The sequence below is a fragment of the Barbus barbus genome (assembly GCF_936440315.1).
Source record: "Barbus barbus genome assembly, chromosome: 8".
Classification (NCBI taxonomy): domain Eukaryota; kingdom Metazoa; phylum Chordata; class Actinopteri; order Cypriniformes; family Cyprinidae; genus Barbus; species Barbus barbus.
In genome coordinates, this window is record NC_136736.1 from 23734856 (window position 1) to 23755413 (window position 20558).

The 20558-nt window shown below is 38.1% G+C and overlaps 1 protein-coding gene across 1 annotated transcript in view; it reads right to left on the reverse strand.

The window, feature by feature from the left end:
- Positions 1-20558, reverse strand: part of LOC306874400 (E3 ubiquitin-protein ligase RNF38-like) — a 43580-nt gene that overhangs the window by 4514 nt on the left and 18508 nt on the right. The window contains exons 3-11 of the mRNA XM_079424418.1: positions 16084-16145; positions 5430-5623; positions 4015-4270; positions 2887-3066; positions 2534-2704; positions 1747-1908; positions 1551-1654; positions 1364-1451; positions 1150-1271 (exon numbers count right to left, since the gene is read on the reverse strand). Coding sequence (XP_079280544.1) covers positions 1150-1271; positions 1364-1451; positions 1551-1654; positions 1747-1908; positions 2534-2704; positions 2887-3066; positions 4015-4270; positions 5430-5623; positions 16084-16145 — 1339 coding nt within the window. The remainder of the gene's footprint in view (positions 1-1149; positions 1272-1363; positions 1452-1550; positions 1655-1746; positions 1909-2533; positions 2705-2886; positions 3067-4014; positions 4271-5429; positions 5624-16083; positions 16146-20558) is intronic.

The window sequence follows — 20558 nt, forward strand, 5'->3', positions numbered from 1 at the left end:
ATACTTTCCAGAAGGCCAACAATTCGCTAAAAATGTTTTTTTTTATTGGTCTTATGAAGTATTCTAATTTGTTGAGATCGTGAATTGGTGGGTTTTTTTGTTAAATGTGAGCCTAAATCATCACAAATAACCAAAGACTTAAACTACTTCAGTCTGTGTGCATTACATTTATTTAATACACGAGTTTCACAATTTGAGTTGAATTACTGAAATAAATGAACTTTTCCACGACATTCTAATTTATTGAGATACACCTGTACTTCACAGAATTAATGAATTTCACAGAAGATATTTATTTTTTATAAATAAAGAACTGTATTTCTTTAGTCAATTATTAAAGTATTACATGTTACATGGGCTGATTTATTCATTAAGTATTTTTGGGATTTTAAAAACAAGTGGAAAATGTGCTGAATGTTTCATTTCATCCAAGTGAAATTAGCAAACAGTTAGACTTAAATTTACATTCGTTTCAAACGCGGAGCCAGGCGTGATCGAGTGGACACAGGTCGCGCACGTGCGTCAGGCCTTATCCATATTGCTAGATGCGCTCGTGAGAGACTTGCGGAGCAGAACCGGGTGCGAGACCGTGAGTATAAAAGAGCATTACGAGACAGGCTGCGTGTAAACGGCTCGTCCGTGAGACGCGGGAGACACGAAGCGTGGGGCAAAGCGGAGCGAGTATGAGAAGCATTCAGAGACACGGGCTGTGTGTGCGGAACATGCAGTATATATAGATGTATGTTTTCTTTAGTTTTAATTTGCCTAACTTTCGATCTGACCCTTTTTAAACGGTGGGTGTTTACGCAGTTGGCTAGAGCGGTGCTGATCGGGGAGAAGGTACGCTCACTCTGTTGGTTAGTAAGACTGTCACTCAAGGCTGGCAATCGCGCATATGCTCTGGAACAGAGTAATATCGCGTCCAAGTCGCAGGCTTTGCGATTAGCAAATCGCAGCGTCTCAAATCGTGATTGCGATTCGATTTCGATTAATTGCACAGCCCTACCAGGTAGTTCTCTCTTCAAAAAGTTAGCAGGCAGAGGGGGGCATCACAGGGTTATCTGTTGTGCCAGTGGAATGGCAATCTGCTCTACTCTCAATTATTATAAGGTAACAAAAATAGTTCAATAATAATTAGTTTGTACTCACAAAGTCTGCTCTGACTGATGGTTGCTGGGGTTGAATCTGTAGGAAGGCAGCTGTTCAATATCGGCTTTTGTCAAACCTCTAGGCTTCGCTTCTCCAAGACGTTCAGCAAGATTTAACAGAGCCTAGTCAAACACAAAAGCACATGTAAAACAGAATACCAAAGTATGCCTAAAAAGTGATTGTCTTTGATAGAAGTGTTTTCAAGGACTCTCACCTCATAATTCTCAACCTCTCCATCATCTACATCCAGCTCTAAGCTAATGGTGGGACCCACTGCTGTTGGCTGGACTGGAAGAACAGATCTAGCCCACCAAATAGAAACAAAACAGTGACATTATTATTCTACAGCTCGTTGTCTCTCCAACACAACACTCTGGTGTATGTTTGCATGTGTAACTCACAGGAAGTAGGGCAGCAGACTTGGGTGGTAAGGAGGTGGAGGTACAGCCTGCTGAGAGCGGAAACGTCTGCCTGTGATTCGCCGAGGCATGAAGTGTGGATACGGCTGGAGAGAATACAGAGGAAAAACACATAAAACCTTCATCAGCTTTTTTAGATTGCAGTGTGCAGAGGTGATGAAGCATGAAGATCACTCACCACTCCAAAGAGCTCCTGGGGCAGGGGTTCATGGGAGAGGAACTGCAGTGGGGTGGAAGGGGGCAGAGGACTAGGATGCCCCGAATGAGGATAGTTAAACCCTCCACCTACCGACAGGTGTTCCCCCAACAATTCAACCTCATTCTCTATCCTCTGCAGCGGCTAGTCAAAAAAGACAAACATGCATATTTAATGCTAATATTTTAAATTATAAATTTTTAGTCTAGCGTAGCAGAACTATAGTAAAAACACAAATGCAAGTATTAATATAAATTCTTTTTACACATTATAAAATATGCATTGTAAATATTCTAATATATTAATTTACTTTAAATATTCCATATATACCCCACACACTCAACAGTGCAAAAGTTTGGGGTTAGTAAGATTTTTATTTAAAAAAATAAAAATTTATTCAGCCAGGATGCATTAACTTGATAAAAAGAAATGAAGACATTTAGAATGTTACAAAAAAAAATATTTTAAACTTTCTATTAAAAAAATAAATACAAATATTATAATATATTTCCACAAAAATATTAAGCAGAACAAGTGTTTTCAACATTAATAATAATAATAATAATTTAATAATAAAATGTAACATTTTAAATGTAAAACAGTTGTAATAATCTCACAATATTACTGTTTTACTATATTTTTGATAAAATAGATGCAGCCTTGAGTATAAGAGACTGCTTTAATAAACAAAATTTGTATGGTATATAGTTATATGTTAATGGCATAACTAGTAAAATATAAAACTGTGGGCATATGATTGCATACTCACAGATCGAGACTGTTGGGTCTGGAAGGGTAAGAACTGTCCAGGCGTGGGGAGGTGGGGCGGATGATGTGATAGATGCGGCGGATAAGGCAGGAAGGGCGGATCACTTGAGAGAAGAGAAGGAAATGCGGCGTACGGCACTGGCAAATGCTGCACTGAACATGCCGGCAACATCTGCAGGTCAAACAAACAGACAGACATTAGACTATCACTTTCAGGCCACTACAAAACACTTCAAAGGTCAAAACAGGAAGGTAACAACGTGCCACCACTGGGGAGCAGCAGATACAACCAAATCAAATGAGCTCACCAAAATCAATTGATGCTATGCTTTTCACACCCTGATATACACTTACAGGAGGTGGTATGCTACAGATTGGATAGTGTTGCTGTCCGCTGAAGACCACAGAACAGGCGGGCACCTGCTGTTGAGAAGAGCATGCTGGGAGATGCTGTCCTGTACAGAGGGGGGCAGGTAGACCATGGGGCGGCATTGGAGAAACTGTATATGACACCGGCACTGTACCCTGAGGGAGCTAAAATGCGCACACAGAAACAAAAATTATGACTAAAGAGTCTGTTTGATTTATTAATGATCCATCCCAAACAATTGCCACTTCAATTATGATAATGGAAGCTTATTTCCATTTTTTTTTAATATTCTGAAACAGAATTTAAAAAAATTAGGTCCCACTTTATATTAGGTGGCCTTAACTGCTATGTACTTCCATTTAAATTAATCATTTGATACAATGCACTTATTGTGCATACATGTTTTTACATTGCACTTATATTTTTAAACATACCTATATGTAATTACATCTGTAATTAATTTCTGTAATTACATTTATAATTACACTGTTGACCCATCCCTTACACCTTAACCCACCCTTAAACCTACCCATACCACCAAACCTGTCCCAAACTTACCCATATCCCACCTCAATAGCAGCAAGTGTTTTGCAATACAGTATGTTCAAAAGTACATTGTACTTATTTTTTGATGTTATTACATAGTAGTTAAGGCCACCTAATATAAAGTGTGACCAAAAATTGTTTACATCTCACAATTCTGATCTCGCAATTCTGAATGGTCTTGTAATTCAGACTTTTTTGTCAGAATTGCAAGTTTACATCTCACAATTTTGATAAGATATAACAATTACAGGGAAAGCAAAACCCTCACAACTGTGAGAGAGGACAAATAAAAAATGCAATAACCTTTTTTCCATGGTGAAAATAAGCATCTGTAAATGCTACATAATATCCAGTATAATAAGATTTAAAATAAAGACCTTTCTGCTTTGGTTGATGAAGGGGTCCTTGAGCCCTGTTAATGGGGCTGTGGGGGTACATGACGCACACAAAAAAGTTATAATACAAGACATCTTAAGAGTCTGCTTAACCTTCTCCGTTGGAAACCTCATTTGGGTACCTTTGGTCCCAGTTATCACCCCACAGAGACCCTGCCCCAACCCTCTAACCTGCTCATGGAGGTCCATCACCATGGCTCCCTGCTGCGGAGGGTGCAATAACCGTGGCGAGAGCGTGGGGGGGTGAAAGGCCCGGGGCTCATCAAGGCCAGGTGGAGGGTGGGATGGTGGCTGGCCGTAGGGATGAAGCGAATGTGGGTGAGGAGGGTGGCGATAGTTTTCATCCTGTCCCCCACCCGGAGACCCATGAGGGGGATGGTGCCTTGACAGACGCTCTCGCCGGCCACGCTGACGCCGCACTGGAGGACTGCACAGGCAAAATCACATTCATTTAATATACACTAATAAGCATAAGTTTATACTATACACATGCATACTGGCAGACAAAATTATGGAATAATTACTTTTTTTTTATGTTTGTGAAAGTCTCTTATGCTTACCAATTTATTTGATCCAAAAAACTACTCTGTGCTATGACAGTAATAAGTTACCTTTTAAAATATATTCAAAGCTGAATATAGACTGCTGTATATCAAATTGGATTTTCAGCAGCCATTACTCCAGTGTTTTTATCAATATAAATACTAAAGATAAAAACATAATTAATATGACATTAAGACATTAATATGAAGTCACATTCTGCCAAGTATGGTGACCCATACTCGGAATTCGTGCTCTGCATTTAACCCATCCAACGTGCACACACACAGCAGTGAACACACACACACCGTGAACACACACCCGGAGCAGTGGGCAGCCATTTTATGCTGCAGCGCCCGGGGATCAGTTGGGGGTTCGGTGCCTTGCTCAAGGGCACCTCAGTCGTGGTATTGAGGGTGGAGAGAGCGCTGGACATTCACTCCCCCCACCTACAATTCCTGCCGGACGGGGACTCGAACCCGCAACCTTTGGATCACGAGTCCAACTCTCTAACCATTAGGCCGTGACTTCCCCAAAATATTTAAAATATATTCAAGGGCACCTCAGTCGTGGTATTGAGGGTGGAGAGAGCGCTGAACATTCACTCCCCCCACCTACAATCCCTGCCGGCCCGAGACTCGAACCCGCAACCTCTGGATTCCGACTCTCTAACCATTAGGCCACGACTTCCCCAAAAATTATGTTTTAAAAATTAAGAATTAACATTCACTAAAATATAATGTTTACAATATACCATAATATAATATATAAACTATAAGTTAAAAATTAAGTTTAATTTGAATAAACATCCATATTAAAATTGCTCACTGGGAGACTAATGAAAAAAAAAAAAAAGACTAGAATTATGAATTTATACCACAAAATGAGTCATTTTCTAACAGTCATTCACAATGCAGTAATCCAATCTATTAAGCTGCTTACAAATGCACTAAAAAGCAATATACAAACACACCTGAAAAATGTCACTGCTTTCATGATTAGCTGTCAGCTCAGTACTAACAGTCAAAACTAACACAACAGCATACCTGCGTCTGTGCCGTGCAGGTGTGTGGCAGCGTTCAGGGTGGTAGTGTGGATGAGGATAGGGGTGTGGTCTGCGACTGGGTGGAAGCTCCCATGGTCTGATTGGTGGTGAGGGTGTGGAAGGAGGGGCAGAGGTAAACTCCAGTACAGACTGCTGAGAAAGACGCTGTCTCTTCGGACTTGGAGAATCCTCCGTCTGAGGGACAAAACACAGTAAATCCAGTTATTCATCTGCAATTACAAACCACATATATTCAAACTGAATCATTGATACTACAGCCCTTTGACGCACTTATAGGATGAGTTTACACAAAAATGTGTTATAACATGCTAAGTTTGAATACATGGAAGTGGAAAAGAGCTTTGAGAAATAGGGTGGAATTTCAATCTGTTCTTCATAGCAGAAAGCTATCATTTGATTTCAGAAGACTTGGAACATGAGATGTGGGCTACTTTTATGATGCTTTTGGAAGCTTGACAGCCTTCATTAGGACAGAAAGCAGCTTAAACATTCTGCTAAATATTTTCTTTTGTGTTACACAGATGAAAGTCGGGTCAATTAAAATTTATTCCTTCATAAAATCCTCTTGTTTGTGAATATTAACAACAACATTCAATTTCCAATATTCAGGTCTACCAACCAAATATTGCTCACTGCTGCACTCAAATTTACCACAAAATGAGTTATTTTCTACTCCAGCAATTTCCCACTATTAGATAACTCATGTTAATTAATATTTAGCACAAAAAAACAAAACAAAAAAAAACATGTACATTTGTACATGTGCTAGCTCCTTTTGCCTATTGAGAGCACAAGCAGCTATTGTGCCCGCCGGCATTAGTGGCATTTCCTGTCAATGATATCACTGCCTCTGTTGCCTAAGGCAGTGTGAGGTCACTTCCCGAAAGTTAGAGGAAACCCATGGCTTGTTTCTCAACACACACACACTTGCTCAGCCGGTGTTACTCAAACACATTCAACTCCAAGTCAGCTGTCTCCTCTCCAAGACATGGAGAAACATGCAGCAACACATGAGTCAGTATGTGTAACAAAGGCTTGAACATGCAGGAATATCTGAACACATCATATCAGCTTCATGACCTTTTACTGGAAGTCAGTCGACACACACACGCTTACTCATGACTAAACACACACACACTAACACTTTATAGCCTGATGAGTTCTGGGTTTACTCAGTTTGGAAGAGTCATAGTTTACGAGGGGTGGCATCAGAAAAGAGACGACTGGCTTTCTAAAGCATTTTTGGGTGACTAACAAGTTACTCAGACAAACTTTCAAACAAAACCCACACACAAATCGCTATCAAGATGCAAACTAGAGGTGCGTCTTAAAAGAACACACTCACGATTTTGGCGAGAACCACAAGGAACACGCACACAAGTGAATAGCGCACACACACACACACACACACACACACACACACACACACACACACACACACACACATTGACTCGTTGTGGGTGGTAAAGTGAGCTCACACCAAACAAGGTTAAGCCAAGTGTGGAGATACAGAGAGCAGCCGTTGACACCGGGCAAGGCTTGAGTGTGTGTGAGAAATCAGTAACAGGAAACAGCTGGGGAGCAGGCTAGACATATCTGCATATGGATTTGAGTCAGGTTTATTTAAATGTCTCTTGAAACAGATACACCGTATATTCCTCCTCATCTCATTTTCCAAGAGGTAAAAATGTTACTTCAGTGTGTAGCCTTCCAGCAGACACTACTTTACATCTCTCCGTGTGAGAGGTGAGACCTTGCAAAGTAACGTCTGAGTCAGCTGCCTGATCCCATTCAAAGCAATGACATCAATTGTTATGTATGCAGTCTACACACTTTCTCTCACACACACAAAACGTGATTATATACATGTTTGAAAATAATTTTTTTGCAACTTCGTTTCCTGTCTCATCTATCATTGTCCCAATTAATAGAGAGATCAGGATCGGGAAAGGACACAATAGATCAGAGAGGTTGCTCTTTAAGGATAGAAAATACATTTCAGGAATGTTGTTTTCTTTTTAAAGAAATTAGTACTTTTATTTAGCAAGGATGTATCAAATTGACCTAAAGTAATATTAAAAAGACTACTAAGCTACCTTTAAGAATCCTGACCAAAAAAAAAAAAATTCAGTTTCATGTATCAATGATAATAAGCATTTTTTAAGCACAAATTAGCATATTAGAATGATTTCTAAAGGATCATGTGACACTGAAGATTAGAATATTTGCTGCGGAAAATTCAGCTTTGCATCACAGGAAGAAATTGCATTTTAAAACATTACAACAGAAAATATAAAAAAAAAAATTAACAATCTCTCAGTGTTTTTACTGTAATTTTGACTTGAGAACATAAGAGACCTTTGAACATTTAAAAAAAAAAAAATCCTACCGACCCCAAACTTTTGAATAGTAGTGTATATTTCCTCTTCCAAAACTGGATTTAATTAGAGTTTGATTTATTTATAAATAAATTAAATGTCAAATGGGACACTTTCTTCATTTACTGATTAACAAGATTCTTGGTGTCTAAAGGGTGTTAATGATATTTAATCTCAAAAGCTTTGCTTTGTAAAGTGAAATAAAAAGAATTGTCTCACTCTTCTGAATTCTTCATGGGAAATTCATTCCATGTACAGATACAGTGTTATACTAGAGCAGAGCCTTGGAAAGTTGAAGATGTCATTTTCAGCATAGCTATGGAAGTTTTAACAGCCTTGTTCTAAAATTGGATATTAAAACTAGAAGAGTGTTGAAATGCCTCTTCGGTTCTGATGGCCATATGGTCACACTCGCGGCCTGTATGACAACTTTATAACGAACATTCTGGATATTTCCACTGTGGGCTGACTACACTTGAAAAGACTACATTAAAAACAGTTGCAACACAATTACACAGCTGGCCCTTGCTTTTATAAAAGTGTGATTCTTGGAGTTGGTGATTTTTGGACATGTAAAAATGGTTCTTCAGTCCAAAAAAAAAGAAAAAAACAAAAGATTGGTACCATGTTATGCACATAAATGTATATGTATTAACATATATATATATATATATATAGCATTGTTAACATACACTATGTTCATTTGAGTTCAGACAAAGAAAAGAAACCAGAGAGTGACCTCAGACTAGTCTTCCCTCAGTCCTCCGGTTTCTTCAGAGCCATGAGAGGAGAGCAGGGGAGAGGAAGGTGAAGGATGAGAAACTGGGGCTGAAAGGGGAGTGGATGGATGGATGGGAGGCAGAGATGGGGGGAGGACAGGAGCGATGCCCCAGGGGGCGGCAGGGTGGAGCTCAGAGGGGGAAAGTGCAGAATTGAAAATGATGAACTATGAACAGTGCCTGGAACATAGCCTCAGGACATTTATACACAGCCATCCAACCCCAGCAATCGTCCGCACACACACACACACACACACACACACACACACACGGACACACAGCATACCAAAACTATTATAAACCATTCATATAAATGTTACTGCTATTATAATACAAAGACCAGGGAACACTCATACATATATACACATTTTACTTTGCAGTGTTATTGAGACCTTTACAGTTGTACCATTTTATTGTAATTATGATATTATTAATACTATAATGTTTTTATTAATATTAATATATTATTTCTACTAAATATAATTACTATGACTATAATCCAGTGTTAGTATTGTGATACTATTATAGTTTTATTTTGATATACAGGGTGGGCCATTTATATGGATACACCTTAATAACATGGGAATGGTTGGTGATATTAAAGTCCTGTTTGTGGCACATTAGTATATGTGAGGGGGCAAACGCCTCAAGATGGGTGGTGACCATGGTGGCCATTTAGAAGTCGGCCATCTTGGATACAACTTTTGTTTTTTCAATAGGAAGAGGGCCATGTGACACATCAAACTTATTGGTAATGTCACAAGAAAAACAATGGTGTGCTTGGTTTCAACGTATTTCAACTTTATTCGTTCATGAGTTATTTACAAGTTTCTGACCACTTATAAAATGTGTTCAATGTGCTGCCCATTGTGTTGGATTGTCAATGCAACCCTCTTCTCTTCGGCCCACCTTGTAGTTTCTATATTATAGTTTTATTTAGAATAAAGTTTAACATTGTTTTTATTTATTTTTTGTAATTTTGTTGTTAGTTTGGGTTTTATTTGTATACATGTAAACATGTTCACATAGTTTCTATTAATTTTCCATTTCAGTTTTAGTTATTTTAGCACATCAAGTTAACCTAAATGAAAATTAGAAATGCTGGCTTGGCAACTAGCTGAAATAAAAAGTTTTTTTTGTTTTGTTTTTTTAAGTTTCTGAATGCCCTTTAATGGCAGGTTGTCGTCAAATTTTTCTTCAACCTACAGCTAAGTAAATGCACCCACACACATACGCAAATTACAAGGCATTCACACATAAACAACAAACAAAATGCACGTACAGGCCAAACAGTAACAGAGATGCAGGACTCAAACACACAGACACACACGTGTCCAAACCCGGTCAGACAGGTCCATTAGTATGAAAAATTAATGGGGCCGTACATCCGCATTTGGGGGAGATGAGTGGGTGAGGGGTGCTCTGAACAAAATCTCAACATGCATGCATCTGAACATGTTAGAAGATTAGAGAAAACTTAACTTACTCGGTGGTCCAACATTTTTACAAAACAGTCTTTAGTGCCACACGAGTATGTGATAGCTTAAAAACTACAGCTCCAGGACCCGCCATCACATGCTCAACAAATACCAAGCTCTCTCTGCCCGGGGGGGCCACACTATCTACAGAGAATAACCACTGCCATTGTCTGTGAGGCAGCTTGGCAAAGTGCTGAACACCCAGCCACTATATCCACGCGATCTGAGAGCAGAGAGCACTGCCGTGGATATCTAGGGCTGGGAATCATAAGGGATTTACAGATTCAGGTTCTGATAACAATTCTGTTTAAAGAAGCATTTTTGTAAACTCAACTAAGCCACTAGAAATGAACATACATGACTGCACAGTAGCTTAGATAAACAAATACAGCATGGTTACACCTAGCGAACACATTAAACCAAGTGACTGACACAATGAATGTTCAATTTTGAATTGGTGAATGTTTGCCTCGGGAATATTAATTAGGATCCATGACAAGATACTTTAAGGCTACCAAGAAGCATGACCTAAATAATATTCATTGGCTAAGCCTTCACAGTAAGAGTTGTGCATTTACAACCAGAATTTCACAGAAATCTTCTGGAGGACAGAATCCAAGTAATAGAAGACAGTTTTTGTGTTATTTATGGACTAGAAAGAGAAATCATGATGAATAGAGACAGGGAACTCCCTCACTCTCAGATCACAGCATTAACTATGGCATCAATCCAGTGTCACAATTTGTGAAGCTGCTCTTGATCAAGTAGACCACCAACTCATGCAAGTGAAAGAAAAAAAAAAAAAAACAAGAATGGAGAGAAGTATGAATTTATCAGTTAATGGGAACAATTTAGTTCTCTCTGTAGCGGTTTCTTAAAATTACACAAAATATTTCAAAAAGCAAGCAAAGGGTCCACTCACAAGTTGGTTTTTCTACTGCCATAATATGGTACTGTTGTGTCCCTAGTGCTTTTGCCCAAAGTGACTAACAGTAAACTTGGATATGTGGGGTTAAGTGCCTTGCAGAAGGGATCAAAGTTGTCCAGGGATCAATCTTGTGGGATTTAACCTTCTACCAGCTTAGATCTTTAACCACTACAGTATACCCACCTGAATACAACGTTTTTAGTCAAAGAACTGTTACAACGCAAATTCGACTACTAAAAAAAATTAAATATTGCTTTCATGCATATACTTGTAACACCTGAATCAGCCTTTCTGTTAGCTGGCTAATTCGATTTTTGATTTAATTCCCAATGTCTATAAAAGAAAAACCATTGTCTGACAAAATGTTCTGCAAATATATATCAATTACAAACCTAAATAAGGAATTTGACAGTTTTCTTTTTCCTTTCACTCTTGTCCTGTCACATGCACTCTCACTGGTTTGCTATCACATCTTTGATATGTGGTTTGTATGTGTATGCATGTGCATGATAAGCTCAACACTAAAAACATAAATGAGACTAAGGTGAGATAAATGAGAGAGGTGTCCCCGACTAAGGATTGTCAAAGTCGAATCGGAATTTTTGAATCTTGCCGATATTCGACTGATAGTCGAATCATATGTTTGGGGGCGGGGCAAAATACATTACCAAGAGTCAACTCAGACACAGTCATAATTACTGACGTTAACACAGGGAAAATGTTTAATGGATGACTCGCAGATACAATCGGGGTAAATGTTTTATGTTTTGATTAAAAGAAACGTCAGCGAAACCCTAAGAATTATTAATGTTCTGCATTTCTGTTTTGAGCTGCTCGCGCTGAAGATGACCAGTAGAATCTTTTGATAGCAGGTTTTTAATCAAAGGGATTTAACTTCTCATAGCCTATAGAATATAGAACATAATATTAATAATAAAATTACATAATAATAATAATAATAATAATAATAATAATTACATAATATTAATATTACGACTTATAGGCTATCTGCACGAAATGCCCCGAATGGACATCATGAACGTGTCTGCGCTGAATGAACTCCTTTTGTGGACTTGTCCTTCACACAACAACGTGCAGAAACACGGCAGCTAAACTCCAAAACTTCACAGCGTTTTATTATAATAGTGTTCTCATCATATTTTTATGTACAGTATATGACAGTCCAGGTCATAGTTATTAATATTCTGTATTCATTGTTGCTTGTCCTGCTCGCGCTGTGAACCTCAATGAAGCGCTTTACTGCAACTCAATCAAATGCATCATATATGAGATATATATATATATATAAAAATGTTTTGAAATGGCTGAAATGTTTTGAAATCTGTAAATTGTACCCTACCTGATGGAAAAAATCCAGTCTTTCACTCTGCTTGTGTCAATTTGAGTCTCGTTAAAGATTTAAATCCCTGCCGCCAAGACCCCTCTGTCGGTCACGGATTATGGAAAGTGAAACTTTCCTATAGGGGTGATCGGATTTATTCACGCATGTTAAAATATTTATTGGAAGCTTCTTACTTTTCAGATTTTTAGTTACAGCATTATTTTAATAGGCTGTATATTAACTGGGAGAAAAATTGTAGTTTTATGTGAAATCAAAGATTTGAGCACCCCCATATTTCCAAAATAGCATGACCATAACACCCCGCGAATATTCGACTGAGTCGAATCAGGCTCCTCCTATCGAAGCAACGAATCTTTGACTATTCGGGGTCACTCCTAAATGAGACAAACTAATATGAAATATGAATCCAAATACGCTTCAGCAAACAACATTCAGCAAAAAACATCCAATATTTGTGTTCTTAAAAGGCTGGATGAGGAGCATGATATAGCTTCACCTACAAAGCAGCACAAATTTCTGAAATGGAAAACAATGTCCATGTATGTGACCATCAAGAAAAAAAACAAATGGAAGTGTTTTGCGTACACTGTGTAAGTACTAAAGAAATATGTGACCCTGGACCACAAAGCCAGTCATAAGGGCCAATTTTTTGAAAGCTGAATAAATTTATTATAAAATAAATAAGGTGATATTTTGCCGAGATACAACTATTTGAAAATCTGGAATCTGAGGGTGCAAAAAAATAAGAAATAAAAATTTAGAAAAATCACCTTTAAAGTCCTTAGCAAACATATTACTAATCAAAAATTAAGCTTTTACATATTTACGATAGGAAATTTAAAAATATCTTCACTGGATCATGATCTTTACTTAATATCCTAATTTTTGGCATAAAAGAAAAATCGATAATTTTTCCCCATACAATGCATTATTGGCTTTTGCTACAAATATACCCGTGCTACTTATGACTGGTTTTGTGGTCCAGGGTCACATATTAGAATGATTTCAACACTGAAAATCTCTAGTCCACTAACATGTGTTTCTTTGTGTAGCAACATTAATGCATGAAATTAGCAAAACTCCATAATGAACTAGGCATTTATAATTAGGCAGGTTTCAGTAACATGAATTGCTGCTTTAAAAAAAATTATAATAAAAATAAATAAAAAGTCACCATGCAAATTAATAGCACAACCACAATATCAAACATATTTTAAGTTAAAATAAAAATAGTAGTAGTATAAAATTGTCAACTGGCCGTTGAGTGAGTGGTCAACTATTGTGAAGCATCCCTACCAAGAATCGTATTGTTGCAATCAAAGACTATACATTTACATGCTCTCAAATATCTACGCATCTGGAGGGGAAATATTAAAGTACCAAACTGCACTACTTGCTAGGCACTGACATCATGAGTTGCTGCATTTTCCAACCTTCCGAAACAACAATCAGCAGGAGATTCCTCATCCTCACAAGCCTAACCGAAGCGCCGCTTTGATGTGAGAATCCACAATGTGCTTCTGTTTCAGTGTAATACTTTAATATTTAATAGGCTGAGTCTATAGAGTCCTTGCGCTGGGTGACTGCTCTTCAAACGCTGGGACTTTATGAAAGTGCTCTGAATAAGCGGGTCCCCCTCATCTCCTCCTCAGTCTCATTATTTTCCAGCCTTTCATTTCTCCTCCCTCTTTTTCCTCCCTCTGACAGGCAAACCCATTTGAGGCCGCCTCTACATTCTACACCATAGAGAGCTTGTTTCTGCCTATGCGGAGGCCTAGGAATGGACACACACACTCACACAAACACGTTTCAGTTTCAGCGCTCTATATTCAGGACCTCCCAAGAGCCAACACGTCCCGTTCTGCTGTTCATATAGATGGCCAGCAACGAGCATAAACGGCTCCACACCCCCCAAATATGCTTCAGCACACACAGGATGAGACGCAGTTACCCACGGCCCAAACACTCTTCTGTGTGCGTGTTGTCTCTCCCTCACATACACATTTGTCAAAAACAGGAAATGGTAAGGGTTGTTGGCCTGGTTTCTTTTCTGTCACTAAGAGCAGCAAAAGCATTTTTATGGTTCAAAATCCTCTCGGAAATACAGACTAAATTCCCTTAGTCTCATTTGGTCTCTGTCTCGTACCAACACAGCCCCACCGGCCTTTTTCCACTCCCTTCATTTCGACAGCCATCCATTTCTCTGCCACTGTTCCCCTCTCTCCGTGTCCCACAGCTGGAGGTCAAATCATTAGTGCCCCCGCTCCCCCTTTCCATGCTTTTCTCTTCATCTCTCTCCCACATCATCCCTTCTTCCTCTCCCGCCGCCCGCTTGCATTCCTCCCCCTCCCTCACGCCTTCCTTCACAGGGACAGGTCCTCCCCCAGAGGCCGTTTCAGCCAATCACAGAGCTACAGTCAGCTAGCCCTCTTCCTCCTCCCTTTGACTGTAAACACAGTGGAGTAAAACGGGGCAGGAACTGCCTTTTGTTTTTTGTCTTCCCTCCCTCTCGCTCTTGATTTTAAAAGGCCAGCAATGACAGAACAATACATTTCCCAATGTGAATGTGTATGTTGGTTAAAATGAAAATCAATTAAATATATTAAAACATTCTTTGAGGAAATCCAGAAAATGGATTACATAAAGTGGTTACCAAAACAATGTTGTTGTTTTTAATTGTGCACGGTTTATAAAATTGTTCATTGTTAATTTATGTTGATCATAATACATCAGTATTATTTTAGACTACACTACCTAAACTAACTAAAAGTTTGAGGTTGGTAAGATTGTGTTTTTGAAAAAAAGTCAATGCTCACAAGGCTATATTTATATGATCAAAATTGCAGCAAAAATATTAATACTGTGAAATAAAATAGAAAAATTTATTTTAAAATGCAATTTATTCCTGTGATGGCAAAGCTGAATTTTCAGTAGCCATTACTCCATTCTTCATGGTCACATGATCCTTCAGAAATCATTTTAATATGCCAATCTGGTGCTCAAAGATTTCTTATTATTAATGTCTAAATTTTTAGGATTCTTTCATGAATACAAAGTTTTTATAATTTAATGCATCCACGCTGAATAAAAGTAAAAATTTCAGAAATATTTTTTTGGCGTGAAATCACGATGCCGGCTCAACATCGTGATGTCTATCAGCCATCGGCGATGGCATCGTCTATCGGCCCAACCCTACAATCCAATAACTGGCCTTAAATTTATATTCAAAAGCAATTCTACCCATACATTTTCATTTTTGATAAAGTCCAATTGACAAAACTTTAACTACTGTACGCATTGTCAAATAAACAGTTAGCATTAAATAACCACACAGATTCAAATCTCACCAGAACACCACAACACAGTAAGCTTAAAACAGTATATAACTACAAAGAACCGACTCTGTGTACAACCTTTAGTCTTCTCTGCACAGTAGCTGGGATACGAGAAAGTATTGTAGCAAAACTACCTTTAAATTATGATTTAGTGATAAACTTCATAAAACCACATGCTGACTAATTGAATTCCACTTTTAAAGGGAGACTAGATTTTAAATTGAAAGTCAGTGCATTCATGGTCAATTCATTTGTAGCCCAGAGCCTTGAGTGGGACTGCTAAAATCCTCTGAAAAAGTCAAGATTAGGAATGAAGAACTTGGCTGTTTTGTTGGTCTACATTAGTAAGCAGCTATAAGAAGTGATGTCTTACCTTGTCAGTGGCGTCGGCACACGCATGCTCTGAATGATAGTGGTATACTCCTCCCATTGCACCTAGAGACAGCACAAAAACTGTTAACTCAACAGCCAAGTGTACCGAAGCCTCTAAAAAAAAAATACTACAAACATGTGATACAGCATAATTATTTACAGCTTGTATGCCATGTTTGGCAGTCAACAGTTTCAACAGGTCCAAAAGCAGACTCTTGATCCTGCAGCTTTACTGGATATCGGCAGCATGTCGAGACATCTGGGCACTACTTTAATCTTGCCTGGTGTGTTATTACATTAATATAATCACAATCACTATCATATAATCACCAAATGATCTCTATAAAGTGTAATTCTGCAGTACAAGTCCCTGTATTAACATGACTGTTTCTAAAGGATCAACCGCATTTGCTTTAATGCCAATCTTACGCTAAAGGTGTTCTAGATGTTTCTAAAGTAAATGTTTGTCCATTAATGATAACATCATGTTATTGTTGTGATGGAAATATACATAAGAGAGAGCTACGATAAATACATTAATCCTAGATTATAGTACGGTGCTTTCAGACAACACATCCAAAGCCTTTTGTTTTCTTTGGGTCTTTGTTTCTGTATTTTATTTTTTTTGCCCATCTGTTTGCGTGTTTCCAGTGTCTCTGTGAACATTTCATCAGACAAGCACCGGATTACCCTTGAACACTCCCAAAAAAAAAAAAAAAAAAAAACTCTCCAAGGACAAGGACGCTTGTGTGTACGAGCGAAGAGCATGTGAAGTGCCCACAAAAAAGCTTTTTATTTGAACTCGTGCGTCTATTTTTCTGTCACCATAAGTTCTTTTTAGTCTGTTTTCTCTCAATGACAGAGCACGCGAGTGAAGCAAAGAGTGACTGACGACTCTGAGATAACAGGGAGAGAGGGAGCAACAGAGAGATGAACTTAGATATGAGGAGGATATTGACAGCGCACAAGCGAACACAAACCATATCATGCACAACCAACAAACAATTAATCTAAATTAGACTGACTAGTTTATCAAGTAAACTCTTGATCCATCCCCTCTAAAACACTATGGAAATCATAGCTGTGCTTGTAGCTGCGATTTGAGCTAAATAGTACAATTTAAAGAACAATTTAACAGTAATAAGAAAAACATTTATATAAAAAACTAAAAAAATTATAATATTTAATATAAAGAACAAAAGGTATGAGTATAATGATTCGAACATAACACTAAGCCAAACACCAAAAAAACATCAACACATATACACACACATACATACATATATATACATATTTAATATTATTAATAAAATATTAATACTACATTTATCATTTACATAAGTTCTTTCCTAATGTTATGTTACAGAATAAAGAAAAAAAAAATTAAAGAGGAAAATCTGAAAAAGCATCACTCATCATAAACCAGATTGAAAGTGAAAGGGAAGTGGTGTGTGGCCAAGTATGGTGACCCATACTCGGAATTTATGCTCTGCATTTAACCCATCCAAGCGTACACACAGTAGTGAACATACACCTGGAGCAGTGGGCAGCCAATGCTGCGGCGCCCGGGGAGCAGTTGGGGGTTCGGTACCTTGCTCAAGGGTCTCACCTCAGTCGTGGTATTGAGGGTGGAGAGAGTTATTCACTCCCCCCACCTACAATCCCTGCCGGACCGGAGACTCGAACCCATGACCTTCAGGTTACAAGTCCAACTCTCTATCCATTAGGCCACGACTGAAAGTAACACAAAAAAGGGGTGTTTTGAAAACATGCAAAAAAGGGGGTTTAATCTAAATGTGGTTTTCACTTCCATAATCAAACTTTGTGTGAACAAAAAAGCAACAAGAAGAGAAGTCCGACTCATTTTTAGCCTCAGTGTGAACAGTGTGTGACTGACCGTTACCAATTAAACCATCTTCAGTCTACCAGAGCCACAAGTCTCATCAACTAGAGATGTCTTTGCTCTTAAGGTAAATTTTCACACTGACAGAATCATGTTTCCACTGACAGAAACATTTTAAAATATCTGACAGACTAACAAATTTCTTGCAGAGTACTGAGGATTTAAATTTTTCAATATTTAAAACCCTCTGTAGTCATGCCAGCTGTTGCCATAGGCAAGCAAATGTCTGAAAGAGAGCATGAAAATACATTTCATTTCAGTTCAAAGAATTAAAATGTGGCCATTTACAGAGTTTATAGTACAGCATCTCTTAGCTGGTCTCCCACGTGAAACTCAAGGCTTGTACGAAACCCCCCCCCCCCCCCCCCCCCAGTAAAATCAACCATCCAGGTCAGCATGAAACAGCCCTCACAAACCCATTTTACTTGGGAAGTGGAATAGATTATTTCAGGACTCAATTTATCCATTTGGAATTACTTTTAACTCTTAACTCTTGGGAAGATTTCAGAAACCATTACCTACAACAACAGCCTAAAACAGGGGGGCCCAACCCTAGTCCTGGAGATCTACCTTCCTGCAGAGTTTAGCTCCAACCCTGATCAAACACACCTGTCTGTAATTATCAAGTGATCCTTCAGATCCTAATTAGTTGGTTCAGGTGTGTTTGATCAGGGTTGGAGCTGAACTTACTAACTTAAGGTAGATCTCCAGGAACAGGGTTGGGCACCCCTGGCCTAAAACAACAACTAAATTTTATGAAATAATACAAACAATATTTTTCCAACAAAAGTTTACGAATGCGTTACAATTAATATTTAATTTCCAGCCAGTTGCATTTTTCATATTTGTTATATTTTTTGCATATATAATACATTGGCAACTCATTTTGTGCTGGCTAGTGAAAATTTTGAGCCCTGATACAAAACTTTGCTAAATAAAACTGGGCAGATAAGGACGATGTTACTCACGTTGGTCATAATCATTCATAATTTTCCATCATAATTCACCATCATGAGGCATTTTCAGTCCACAGTTACAGAACAAACTCATCGATGACATGTTGTAAAGGATACAAGGGATACATGATGTAAATGAGCAATGCGCACACATTTTGCAATGATAACGGAGGGGAAGGCAAGAAGGGGATGGAGGGAGAGAGGAAGAGAAAGAGGCCCACAGAGGGAAAGAGAATAAACCTAGGATAGAAGCGCAAGCAAGACCCACTCAGCAGAAGACAGAGGGACGCTGACCGGGACTGAGAGAGTCATGTATCACTTTTTATTTCTCCTCTTTTCTACTACTTGTTTCACTTCCGTTTCAGTTTTTATAACCATTTCTTACTATGTGCAATTAAGTTGTTGTTTTTAGCATGTGTGTTTGGCAGTGTTATTTCTTAGGATTACTTATAAACTATTCTGCCGTGCAAAGGCAAAAGACCGTAACTTCGATTTTTGTCGAAGATTAGTTATTAATATTTTTGGGACATTCAAGACATCCTTTATCATGTACATAAGTATCTGGAGTCAATTTCGTTGTAAGAAAATAATGGGTCGTCTCAACCGTAACTTCAAAAAGCCCCAGAGAAACCAAGGCAGAACACCATATAACACCAGTAACGGCTCTTTCACTTTGTTTGGAACACTCAAAATGAATTACGGTGCTGGCTTGGAGTTATACGGTATTCTGCCTTTTTTTTTTACTGTCCATTAAAGTCTGCCGCATTTTAATTACGGTGCAGACAAACGAATTAGATTGCAATCTACCAAACAGCTCCATAAAGCACTGTAAAGACTAGACACCTTGGCAGCAATACATAATCGTGAAGATAACCATAACCTTCAAAGATTTTATTTTTTTTCCCTTTTTGTAATGCAGATTATTCACCAGGCTGTCATTTCTAGTTGGATGTGTGTGTACTTGAATGCCGTAGCATGTAGCATGATCAATCATAAAATCAGTAGCCTAACAGGTCACAATTAAATCCACATCCTACCTTTTCTTGTAACCCGATAAAAATCAATTGAATACATACGTATTGCAATGTGCATCAAATCATGAGGTAGTTGTTGAAAACCATCCTCAAAGAAACATTTCATATTGGTCATTAAACTTATTTAAACAGTAACATTGAGAATTATTATTACAATTTAAAATAGCTTTTATATTTGAATATACAGGTGCATCTCAGAAAATTAGAATATGGTAAAAGTTCATTTTTTCTTGTAACTTTTTTCAAAAAGTTAAACTTTCATATATTTTTAGATTCATTACATGTAAAGTAAAACACTTCAAAAGTTTTTTTTAATTTTGATGATTAGAGCTTACAGCTCATGAAAGTCAAAAATCAGTATCTCAAAATATTAGAATATTTACATTTGAGTTTTAATAAATGACCATCCATACAGTATCAATTCTGGGTGTCTCTTGTTCTTTGAAACCACAATAATGGGGAATACTGCTGACTTGGCAATGATCCAGAAGACGATCATTGACACCCTCCACAAAGAGAGTAATCACAGAGGGTCATTACTGAAAAGGGTGGCTGTTCAAGGAGTGCTGTATCAAAGCATATT